The following is an 11,998-nucleotide window of genomic DNA, read 5'->3' on the forward strand; positions in this document are numbered from 1 at the left end:
TGTTCGGTGTGTCGAGACCGTTTAAGGGGGCGGGAGGAGACGTTGGAAAACGTGGAGAAAAGCGAGCGACAATGCAGTTGGTATAACGATGATGTGAGTATTGAGTGCAAATAATGAGAGTATCTTGGATGTACAAGGAGTAGTTTTCGCGAATGAAAAAATAAGAGGGAAACGAAGCAGGGACGAACAAAAGACGACGACGCAAAAAAGGTTGCAATATGCTGATAGGGAGAGACAAGGACGAGGGAGAACAGGAGTCCTTGATTGAGTGAAGCATGAGCCCCTGTATGCATAGACCGCACTAACCCCATCCTTCTAAGCTCTCGACTCGCGGACCCTTGGTCGAATCTTGTCTTGTTTCGCCATGCTCCACCATTTCCACGATCTCCACTTCAACCCGGATCGTGGTCTGTATCTGTAGTGTACATGGCAGTGAATTTTCCTTTTGTTGGGAAGTATACTGAATTCCAGGTCTCCCAGTGTGGCGGCACGCGGTATGTGTACAGCAGTGTGTACTGTATACAGTACATTCTTGTTGACACGCAATTCGAAGCTGTGGCGTGCAATGTCACGAATATAGAAAACCGGCCCTGCAGGCGTGCAAGCACTGTTCGCTCGCCAACGCATGGGATAGCCGATGAGAGGCGCTCAGCCACCAGACTTATTGCCGGTCAAAGCGCTATCTCAGACTCGCTATTGCTGTACGCCTCTGCACGTCAGTCACCACTAACGACCCAAGTCACACATAATCAATCGCCCGCGCCAGCAAGTCCGTGAGCTCTGTGATGGAGTGACCAATAACGGGATCGATAGCGGGACTACCGCGCGCGCATGGCCGCGCATGCTTGTATACCAGAATAGCAGGACGAATTTCTCTTGCGATAAGCAGCGATCTTTTCTATCGATCAATATTCTTACAGTCGCCGATTTCCCGTAACATGGAAACATGGGAACTCGCAACTACATCGGCGTCGCGGGCTAGTCGACTCTTAATCGGATAGAGTAAGGTAGGAAGCGACGAGTACAGACTAATGCACTTTTCCTACATTGCACAAGCTCAGCAGTATTTCCTATTGCCATCGACACTGTCTAGAATTTCCGTCTCACCCGATGCTTTGTATTGATCTACCAAATACTCACCATCCGGTTCTCGGTGAGAAGGCCTTATTGGGAAGCTTTCAGTTCTGTCAACCATCCTCGGATGCCCTGCACCTCTTCTTCCGTGAGGTCAATATCAAAATAGTCTTTGAGTGCTCTTACTCGCTCGTCTTCGTTTCCGCAGATCTTGACAATTTCCGTCCTACTACCCGTATTTCGCTTAACCTTGTCATCAGCCAGCATAACCTTACCAACAATTTGCTCCCCTGTCCTCAGAAACTTGACGATCAATACTTGAAACCGTTGAAAACTAGTCGGAAAATTACTGGTCCAAAAGTTCATCTGCTCCAGGTCAGCCTGGAAGAATTCGAACTCGGCGAATGCATAGAACGAGTTCCAGTCTCGATCGCTGCTGTTGCGATATTGATAGATCCAGACTTTCTGCTGATGCGGCTCGCTGGCATCGGGGAGACTGTCGTACACAAGACGGACCTCTTGCGATCCTAGGTTCTGCACCGCGACGCCAGACTCCAGACGGAGAGGCTTCGTAGCGCCATCACCCCCAAACCCGACATCTACAGACCACTTTTCGCCATTTTCAAATGTGACAATGTTTACGCAATGTACCCTGTCATTTCCTCTTCCGTGTCAGTCAAACATACGCTAAGGCGCCATCATCGTCTTGCACTGTGCGAGTAAACACAAGCTCAATCATCGATCCGAATCGAATCGACACCTTCACGCACTGTGCTTTCCATTGTCGCAGATACAAAGTGCAATGTGGGGATCTCAGGAAAAGAACCAAAAGACGGTAGGCGAAAGGGCAGCAGGGCAAAAGGAACAAGGTTTCCGGAAAGTGTGGGAGAAAGGGTTTCGCGCGCGCGCAAGAGCCAGCATAAGTAAAAGGGACCCACCAGCCAATATAAGGGCCTTGTGGGATACCGTCCCGTCTATATCTGATTCGCGCGCCAGCGGTATAGACCCGGAAGCCCAGGGCCATCAGCACATGGCGGAAGAAGACGGCCGTCTCCATGCAATAACCTCCCCTGCCATTGCGTGTGAACTTGTCGTACAGGAGCTGAGGATCGAGTGAGTTCTGGTGCGTTTCGGAATAGTGCAGCGAGAGATTATCGTATGGGATCTTGGAGATTTGATGGACGTGCAGCCGTGTCAGGAAGGCCGAATCCCTTGGCGTGTCGGGAGCCCGTAAGTGCGGCGGAAAGTCGATGTAGTCCAAGTAACGTTCAATTTGTTCTGGGCAGTATGCCGAGGCCATTTTGTTTTTTTCTTGACACTTGATTGTCGTGTATATATTAAGAAAAGATAGATGATAAAGTCTTCGTATGCGTCGAAAGGCGTGGTGTCTTGTCCGACCGTCTTCTGACGGATGTCGGTGTTGTCCCTGGTGAAAGCACGCAATCCTGACCGGCTAATCATAAGTCCGGTTGTGTTTAGAGGTGTCGCTTTTCATGTTTCGCTCCGCAGTCGTCCACTAGTATAGTGCTGAGGAAGCTGTGAGTTGTTGAGCATTACCCTGATAGCATTATAAAAGTCTCTCATCTATATCGAAAATTTAAGTATATACAAACGCATTGCTCCAATTGAGACACAATGCCAATTCCGCCGAACCGACTTTTTCAGTCTCTTACAACAGGGACCAGAAGATAGATGCACCAACAACAGCACCCCAACCAGCAAATTTGGCAACAGCACTAGCAGAGCCCTTGGGAACATTACCTGTAGCTTCGCCTCCAAGATACCAGCTGCCAATGTCCGTCAGCTCACCCTTCTGGGTGAGGAAAGCAGCATTTGGACCAACATTCGACACATCAGAGCGGAATGCGCCAAAGTATGAATAACGTGTCAGGTAAGACAGGGTATCGTCAAAGTAGCTGGTACTTTGATTGAAGAACGTTTGACTGTCCTTCAACGAGCACTCTGTGCAGGCGAACTCTGTCACCCAAGTCTCGGTAATGTTCTGGTAAGTCGCATTGACTTGGCCAAGGTGACTTGCCAAACCCTCGAAGTTGCCATACTGGAAAGAGCATGTTAGTTTTGGCAATGATCGTTTAGAGACTTTGGATGATACGAACCCAATGCGCCGGAATAAAATCAACTTCACAAGAGCCATTGCCATTGCTCAAAGCAGCGCACTCTGAGAACCAATTCGCAAGCCAGGTAAAGCCATTCGGGGCACCTGTTACTGCAGGTGCACCCAACTTGACTCCATACTTCTTCTTCAATGGCTCGAATTGCAGCTTCCATATCGTGGCGGCGTCTGCCGCAGCCATGCACGATCCTCCACTAACGCAGCCGTCTGGTTCGTTGAAGCCTGTGCGTTTTGTTAGCGAGAAGCCTGGCCCGCAGCTTCCAATCTCCACATACCGAGTACATGTGTAATGTTCATTCCTCCATCGATCAGACTCGATACGCTGTTGTAGAAACTCATATCGGTAGATGGGCTTGAAGGTGCTCCCCACATCATGGGGACAAACTCAAGCTTTCCATTATACTCCGTCGTTGGCTCCGCCTTATAGTTGTAATACCAGGTGATGTCGCTATTGCTGCTGTCCCATAGATTGTCGTCAGAGGCTTGCCCGACGACATAAACAAGACCGCGTTTTGAGGATGCGGTCGCTGCGACGATCGGCGCAAGCGCGACTATGCTGCCAAAGAGTGAAAGCATGATGTATGTTTGTGATAATGAACCGTCCCGTGTCTACCCAGACGATGTCCGAGGATACTTTGTAATATATATGCGAAAGCTGTATCCCAGTGAAAACTTGCTGGCGTTTGCTACTGCGTCATAAGTCGACAGGTATATAGACAGGCGATATAGATGTAATATATGTACAGCGGATGGTAACCGAAAGCGAGCAATGGCGGACACGACGAGCGGGTGTGTTTTATTGCGGCGAGGAGACGACTGTGACGAAACAAAAATTGCCCGAGGGAAACGCCATACTAATACAACAGCATCGAGAAGAATCAGTTGAGAACGTGCTAGCAGCGCTCCTCCAAAACTATGAGGTCCAGCTTGTCTGCTAGATTTCTCAGCTCGCCCAGGAACAGGTACGAACGGGTCCAGGCCGCTGTGTAGCTGGAACTTTGGAAGACCGGATCAACGGTCGAGATAGCCAAAGTAAGCCATCCACCTCTATTTTGGACCCAGGGCGTCAAGGCTTGGTCTTGAGGTGGGTTGGAAACAGGCAATCCTTAATGCATCCCTCACCATACTTGGCTCCTTGGAAAGCACTCGATAAGCAGACCGTAAAGTAGGTAGCGAAAGTGCATGCGAAGATAAAAACACGATCGTTCATTCGCTTGGTTCTTCGTTGGGCCCCTCACCCCCCAATGCACAACGGCCAGGCACATCAACATGCTCATTTGTCTTGTCGCAACGGTGGAAGCTACTCACGGAATATTTTTAAGGTTTGAAGCCTAAGACAAATTTGCCGCGGTGAACACATGGAAGTGGCGAGGATATCATTTTGGGGTCATCCACTTCATATGGACACTATGCAGATTGGTCGCTGCTATTTCCACATGCGGTCATTACCGTAAGGGAGTGGCTAGCAAGCCATCATCATTGCGCGTGTCAACAATATCTGTTGTGATACACATAGGATAAAGTGTGGAGGAAATCGTGAAAGTCAGCTCTGAGCCGCGGTTTTGCTTAGTCCATTACCACGCGTCGGCGGATAGCCTCTGCCGAGAACATGGGAAACGTGAACGTTGCTGGATCGAGCCACAGGTCTGTCTCAGCATTTGTTTTGTATTGAAGCGCACAGGTATCTGTAGAGTCGTCTTATCGAACAGAACACTTCTCAAGTGGATCATCGTAACCACGCATGCCTTCGGTACTGAACAACACAAGCACTCCATCTGGACCTTGCCCAATGAGACTACTCTCATGTAATCTCCTTGCAGCAGCCAATGTCGCACCACCACATGGACCCGCATTGATACCGTTACTGTTCAGATATTGCAGGTTCTGATGCGCTTCCACGTCAGAGACCGCGATGGAGGCATACACGCCATCCTTGAGGACTGGCCATGCTAGCATCGAAAGAGTACCACAATTTAGTGGGGGTAGGATAGTCTGACCCGTCTCAAGAGGAATCGATCTATCGTGATGCAGACTCTCCAACAGACAGGGTGCCGCCTCTGACTCGACGGTAATATTGTGGATGTTGGGATCTTTCGCTGTATAATGTGCTATTACAGCTTGGGCAACAGAGCCAACACCAACTGGGACTACACAAGTAGAGGGAGTGCGGCGACACGATTGGTATACTTGATGGTCAGCCTCAGAAAGCATGGTACAGTAGCCTTCAACAACCCACTGTATAGTGTGAGTATACCTGGTGAATTTGCTCGAGGAGATGTACAGACCTTAGGAACTGTCTCGAAACCCTCCCAGCTTGTATCAAAGACAAGCAGAGCTCCGGCATCATCGCCCCGTCTCACAGCAGCTTCAATACTGTCATCGTAGCTCCCGTTGACTGCAATGACTTCTGCACCTTCATCACTCATCTTCGTTCTACTAGCATCGCTCACACCATTGGGAACGAATACTATTGCTCTGATGCCAAGATACGTGGCCATCCGCGCCACTGCTCTGCCCCAATTTCCACATGAGCAGGTAATCAGAACCAAAGAGTGCCTCTTCGCAGCATCGCCAGCATCGACCATTGACACATCGGGAGGCAGTCCGGTTTTTTCACACACGGTGCGATAGATAGCCCAAGACGCACCAAGAATCTTGAAGCTGGGCAGACCAAATCGAGCCGACTCGTCTTTGACAAAAACATGAGCCACTCCTAGCTCACCGGCCAGCTCAGGCAGGCTGCGGAGAGGTGTCGGAGCATAATGTGGTAGTGTTTTATGGAAAGCCTCCACGGCTGGATCAGTTGGCACGAGCGACGAAATGGACTTGCGGTGAGGGTTCACGAAGACGTGGTTCCGATGATAAACACATTTCGTGTCAAGGTGCGTGACCGCAAACTCATCATGCGACTGTTCAGGAGATACAAGCATGGTTACTAGCAGGATGCGAAAACAATCTGAGTGATTCGGTAGGTCAAGAGAGACTCGCCGTCGAGATCTTCAGTGTGGAGATCTCTATATACCACCATATTATATGGGAGAACCTGATCATTCGATCCACAGCTAGTCTTAGATGTCGTTGACGCCTTACCGCACCGCACAAGTGCTGTACTCGACTGTCTGGGCAAACCGGGGTACAGTACTACTCGGCCGAGGTCCCTTATCGGGACGGTGCTGCTGCTATCTACAAGAAAGGTAGGTGTGTGCCTACCTGCCTTGTGCAAGTGTGCAAGCACATGGTGATGTCAAGATTCGACTTGGCCAAGAATATGGTACGTACTGCAGATGATCGCAAAAGATTGCCTTTGTTCATCGTGCATGAGCGCTGGCTGCTGAGGATAGTTGTGCAAGTTGAACCAATATCGTGTCAAGACCTGAGAGATGCTGGTCGCGCCCGTCTTTACAATTCAAGATTGCTTTCGGATTCGTTCTGCAGTACAGAAAGAGTCAAGCAAGGCCAGGTACGTACTCGACATGCGTGTACAGCAATGTTCTACAGTATCCACAGACCGAGAGCCCATTGGCTGCGAAGGGGAGGAAATGGCTTCACATTTGCTAGAAGAACTGGATCAAAGCTTGTTTCGCGGCGGCGTCGATCCATGCGGTTCCGGCAATCCGCACCCCTGAGAAGGGTCGTGTGCGCGGAGCACACGGTGCACCGCAGCCAGATCGTTAGGTGTCAGACGGTACTGTGTAGACGGTCAGAGATGCTAATTAAGGTGGATGGATTCCGTGGGTTGGAAAGTCGTAGTCGATAACATCATAACAATTGTGCATCTCCGTCCCTTCCAGCCCATCCCACCGTCATTGTGCTAGCACCCATTATACCCATTATTCACTCTCTCTAATTTCTTATCTATCAAACTCCCAACGTCTGTGTCACTCTCTCTGCAGATCCATGGTGGGAAAAAACAACAACCTGTCCACATACCCCTTACCATGAGTAAGCAACAGTAAGCGAACAAGACACTGCCATTACCATGGAGAACGAGGACTCGGCCAAGAGACACGCCCGGCGAAGGAGCTCCTCACTCGTCCACAACGGCGTCCGGGACGGACATAGCAGCAGCAGAAAAACGTCGAGCCCCAATCTGCCCTCGGACATTCCTGAGGCTGGAGACGTCCCGGAGCATCACATCAAAGACACGGACAGCTACACACAGTCCAGCTCCGACTGGGAAATGGATGACATGCGCTCTGATGAGGGCTTGCAAGACGACGAGGAGACGGGTCTGACACAACAAGAGCGGTCGAAACGAAAAAGACGGAAAAGGAGGAACACGATGATGGAGGAACGCATAGCGCAGGACGATAGTATGGCAAAAGAGGAGAGAAGACTGGCAAACGCCAGCATGCTGCGCGATTCGCTGATCAATGCCATTCTCATCGGGATGTGGTATACCTTTTCCATCTCGATATCAGTGGTGGGTGCTGCCGACGTCTATGACGACCAGAGGAGAGGACACATTGCTAACGGTCTACAGTACAACAAGTGGATGTTTTCAGAGGGCAATCTTGATTTCCACTTTCCCCTGTTCACCACCTGCGTGCACATGATGGTGCAATTCACACTCGCCTCCACTGTGCTGTTGTTGATACCCTCCCTCCGACCGAAGCATTCGCCTGCAGAGTATTCTCCGGTCCCTCAACATGGCGATGGCAGTAGCCCCGACACCCCGAGACGACCGCTCATGACGGTGTGGTTCTACATGACGCGCATCTCTCCATGCGGTGCGGCCACGGGTCTGGATATCGGGCTTGGAAACATGTCGCTGAAGTTCATTTCACTCACTTTCTATACCATGTGCAAGAGCTCGGTGCTCGCATACGTTTTGCTTTTTGCCTTTATCTTCCGATTGGAAAAGCCGTCATGGAGACTCGGCGGGATTATCCTCCTCATGATAGGCGGAGTTGTGATGATGGTCTTCGGAGAAGCTGCATTCAGCGCGTTAGGCTTCATCCTGATCATGAGCTCCGCCTTCTTCTCCGGCTTCAGATGGAGCTTGACGCAGATACTGCTTTTGAGAAATCCGGCAACGAGCAATCCTTTTTCGACTCTGTTTTTCCTGACTCCAGTCATGTTCCTCGCTTTACTGGTTATCGCGCTGCCGGTAGAAGGCATCCCAGACTTGATCGAAGGCTTTTATGCACTCACAGAGGCCCGAGGGTTTTGGGGTGGGATTGCCATTATCTTCTTCCCAGGTCTACTGGCTTTCCTGATGACGGCTTCCGAGTTTGCTCTGCTGAAGCGGACCAGCGTCGTGACACTGAGCGTGTGTGGAATATTCAAAGAAGTTCTCACCATCTCGGTTGCGAGTATCGTGTTCAAGGACAAGCTGACGCCGGTCAACATTTCCGGTCTCCTGGTCACCATCTCGAGCATTGCAGCGTACAACTACATCAAATTCACCCGGATGCGCGAGACGGCGCAGAGAGAGGCACATGCACAAGTGCTACAGGCGGAGCCAATGTTGCATACCGAGGAGCCAGAAGGCAGGGCGTCGATTGCCGAGGCGAGGCGAGGCCACGGACGATCAGCAAGCAGCACAATGGGCATGATCAGGAACAGCCTCCACATTCCGGTCAGTGCGATGGGAGAGGCTCCCAAGAACGGCGAGAGGATCAGTCCGGTCAAGCGACCTGAGGACCTGGAGTAGTGTTCTGACATGCCTTCGGCCATCTGTTTTCTTTTTCTTACCATGCAGTGTTACTTAGCGGCTGCATAAAGGATTGGACGAGCACACACACACACACGAGGATCGTGCTCGGTCTGTGAAAATTTCTTTTGTTTGGAGATGGAAGAAGAATCCGCTTCGTACATGGGTGACCAATACCATTTCATATCTGAGCATGCCTACCTCGGGTATTGTGTATATACAGTATAGAGTAATGGTATACCTGCCCCCACACTCTTGTGCAACCAAAGCCTCTGTCCCAGGACACTCAGCTGTCTTCGCTTTGTATGCTACAGATGCCTTTGACCTGATCAATGCGACGAGCATACCTTGTTCTCGACGGCATAGAAAAGAGTACCCTCTGCTATCTACCAATGAAAGGATACCTTAATGCAGAAACATACAGTACCTTGTTCTTTGTACCTTAGGTAGCAATGGGAATCGAGCTAACGCGAGCCGGCGAAGCCAAGACTTCCGGTAGTGTAGGCGTCCTATAAGGTCAGGTAGGAGGCAAGTACCTTACCCCAGGTAAGATTAACTTGGAAGTCACAGTTACTGGACGATACATCATCTCTGCACAACCTTTGGCAGCAAACACTGGACTTTTGCATACATTCTTTGCCAACCCCCAAGCACACCATTCACTTGACACACCACAGATACTTTCCCCACACTATCGTCGCCACTACATCCTTGGGATACTTTTCGAGACAGCTGACAAAGCTCTCTGGCGTCGCAAAGTCAACTCGATCAGCAACTTCTTTCGCCGCCTGCATCACTTGCTAAAACACTAGCTATCGTCTCTCTACAAGACAACCCATCTCGACCCAACAGGAGCAAGAGCAGGATCAGCGACACGGGTACGAGTAACTGCAAAGGGCTCTAGCCACCATGTCGGTCGAGGTGCAGTCAGGAACACCGCTCGCCGAGGCGCTGCAAAATGTTGTTGGACCCAAGCTGGCAGAGGCAGGATGGACTTCGGGCGCAGTCGACGACAACTCACTCACCGAATACATCATTCTGATGCTGGTCAACGGCAAAACACAAGAACAAATAGCGTCTGAGCTCGCTGCCGACCTCTTGGGACTACCGCCGGATGAGCCCAGCACTCACGAGTTTGCGCGATGGCTGTTCGAGCAAGTCCACGTATTGGGCGCACAACTGAACCGTGGCTCCGCACCACAAGCTCAGCAACAGCCTTCTCAGATGAGCGTGCTGCAATCGGCGGGCGCGAATATGGATGTTGCACCTTCACAAGACACTGCCATGGCCGAAGGGAACGATGCATCGCCGGAGGGTTCAGTGTATGCATAAAGAGCGTAACCGGCTGCGGTGGCGATTTGCTGACAATTTACAGACCTACTGGACCTAAATCTATGAGAAACGGCAATGCAGTGGGCAACCAAAGAGGAGGTGGACGGAGGATGCTCGGCCAGCTGAACAGAGCCATGGACCGGAAAACCTCAGACGCGACCCTCCATCGCATACGCAGCGCTGCTGGTGGTGTGGGCAGAATCAACACACATGGCAGCAGAGAGCCTCCGAAAGGTCCCCGTAGTATGGGTGGCCGTATGGCAAATGCCATGGGCAGTAGACCGGGCATGAGTCCTATGGGCGCCATGGGTGCTATGCCTGGTATGAACCCTGGCATGGCTCAGAACATGATGAACGCCGATCCGCAGCAGCAAATGCAATTGCTCAAACTGCTAGAAGAGCAATCTCGTATGATGGCTCAGATCCTGGGTCCTCAGGCACAGCAGATGGGCAACGCGCCCGCAATCAACCCTGCATTCTTCCCGCAACCTCAGCAGCAACAGCAAGGCAAATCATTATTTGACCGCGTGGATCGCAAGGGACCACGACAAAACAACAGCTTTGGCAATAACCGAGCGAATCGCAATGCGTCTGACGCCATGGACACCGATACAGCACCGGCAGACGGCGAGGCCAGCGGCGAGCGCAAGGATCCCTCCGAGGTGCCGTGCCGCTTCCAGCTTTCCTGCACAAACCCCACTTGCCACTTTGGTCATCAGTCTCCTGCTGCACCGCCGGGCATCACACTGGATCTGTCTGATAAGTGCTCGTACGGTGCCGCATGCAAAAACAACAAGTGCGCTGCCTCGCATCCAAGCCCTGCGCAGAAGCGCCAACACCTGGCGACGACGGTGGACTGCAAGTTCTACCCCAATTGTAAGCTTCATCTTCTATCCTGCCTTATCGTCTTCTAGCTTCTACCTCCCTCTAACACAAAATACAGGCACGAATCCAAACTGTCCCTTCAAGCATCCAGACAATCCGCCTTGCCGGAACGGTGCCGATTGTCCCGAGCGCGACTCTGGATGTACCTACTCTCACAGTGACATTGTGTGTCGCTACGACCCTTGCCTGAATCCGAAGTGCCCTTACCGCCACGCTGATGGTCAAAAACGTGGCAACTTCAATGACAAGGTGTGGACACGCGAGGGATTCAATCGCGAAGGCGCGGAGCAGGGACACCACGTCTCCGAGAGACAATTTGTCGCCGACGACGTCGAGGAGGAGCTCATCTTGCCTGGACGAGGTGATGGCCAGAACACCGGAGGCATGGATGTAGAAGGCGAAACTGGTGAGAACCACTCCTCGGCCACAGAAGGCAGGGCTAGCCCAGAAAGTCTGGAGCAATCAGCCATCGTGACATGAAAAAGCGCTCGTGCTTGAAGGCATATATGATCGTCACAGGGGAAAGGGACAGGGCAAGGCGTGGTAATTCCATGCGCTGGTGCAAGAATAAAGGTTTAGAAGTCTACGAAGGGGCTACTGTGGACACTTTTGGTGTCGTCCACTTGCTTGAGCCTTATATGTCATGAAATTAGGATTTCCTCGCGGTGCTTTACACAGTAAACTTATATACCAAAGAATTGATGATGGAGCTTCCTTCGCCCATAGAATATCAGAGAGCTAAACTTGACCAATGTTCAGAGAACACATGAAATAGAAAATGATGCACTTCGAGATCAACCTTGTCTTCTCCCTCGGTCATCCTTATCATCTCCAATCCACGGGTATGAACTATCCTATAGATACTCAATCATCGCATGTCATCACGGCACTTGACAGCAAATAAACCCTATAATCAC

General features: G+C 51.1%; 5 protein-coding genes across 5 annotated transcripts; 2 read left to right on the forward strand and 3 right to left on the reverse strand.

Annotated features, from left to right (window-relative positions):
- Window positions 1-1,164: 1,164 nt before the first annotated feature.
- On the reverse strand, window positions 1,165-2,374 carry AAFC00_001060 (uncharacterized protein; the record flags this gene model as incomplete). Its single annotated transcript, XM_069340198.1, has 2 exons — window positions 1,165-1,726; window positions 2,013-2,374. 2 exons carry the CDS (start codon window positions 2,372-2,374, stop codon window positions 1,165-1,167), a joined length of 924 nt encoding a protein of 307 aa, XP_069203672.1.
- A 369-nt stretch (window positions 2,375-2,743) lies between these two features.
- On the reverse strand, window positions 2,744-3,784 carry AAFC00_001061 (uncharacterized protein; the record flags this gene model as incomplete). Its single annotated transcript, XM_069340199.1, has 3 exons — window positions 2,744-3,133; window positions 3,192-3,430; window positions 3,484-3,784. 3 exons carry the CDS (start codon window positions 3,782-3,784, stop codon window positions 2,744-2,746), a joined length of 930 nt encoding a protein of 309 aa, XP_069203673.1.
- Window positions 3,785-4,906: 1,122 nt separating this feature from the next.
- On the reverse strand, window positions 4,907-6,138 carry AAFC00_001062 (uncharacterized protein; the record flags this gene model as incomplete). Its single annotated transcript, XM_069340200.1, has 2 exons — window positions 4,907-5,443; window positions 5,494-6,138. 2 exons carry the CDS (start codon window positions 6,136-6,138, stop codon window positions 4,907-4,909), a joined length of 1,182 nt encoding a protein of 393 aa, XP_069203674.1.
- A 1,049-nt stretch (window positions 6,139-7,187) lies between these two features.
- AAFC00_001063 (uncharacterized protein) lies at window positions 7,188-8,864 on the forward strand (the record flags this gene model as incomplete). The annotated part of the gene is made up of 2 exons (XM_069340201.1): window positions 7,188-7,631; window positions 7,692-8,864. The coding sequence occupies 2 exons, from the start codon at window positions 7,188-7,190 to the stop codon at window positions 8,862-8,864; spliced, it is 1,617 nt and encodes a 538-aa protein (XP_069203675.1).
- Window positions 8,865-9,773: 909 nt separating this feature from the next.
- AAFC00_001064 (uncharacterized protein) lies at window positions 9,774-11,561 on the forward strand (the record flags this gene model as incomplete). The annotated part of the gene is made up of 3 exons (XM_069340202.1): window positions 9,774-10,186; window positions 10,240-11,072; window positions 11,140-11,561. The coding sequence occupies 3 exons, from the start codon at window positions 9,774-9,776 to the stop codon at window positions 11,559-11,561; spliced, it is 1,668 nt and encodes a 555-aa protein (XP_069203676.1).
- Window positions 11,562-11,998: the final 437 nt, after the last annotated feature.

This window comes from Neodothiora populina (genome assembly GCF_041146345.1).
Source record: "Neodothiora populina strain CPC 39397 chromosome Unknown canker_contig_12, whole genome shotgun sequence".
In the NCBI taxonomy this organism is placed as follows: Eukaryota; Fungi; Ascomycota; class Dothideomycetes; order Dothideales; family Dothioraceae; genus Neodothiora; species Neodothiora populina.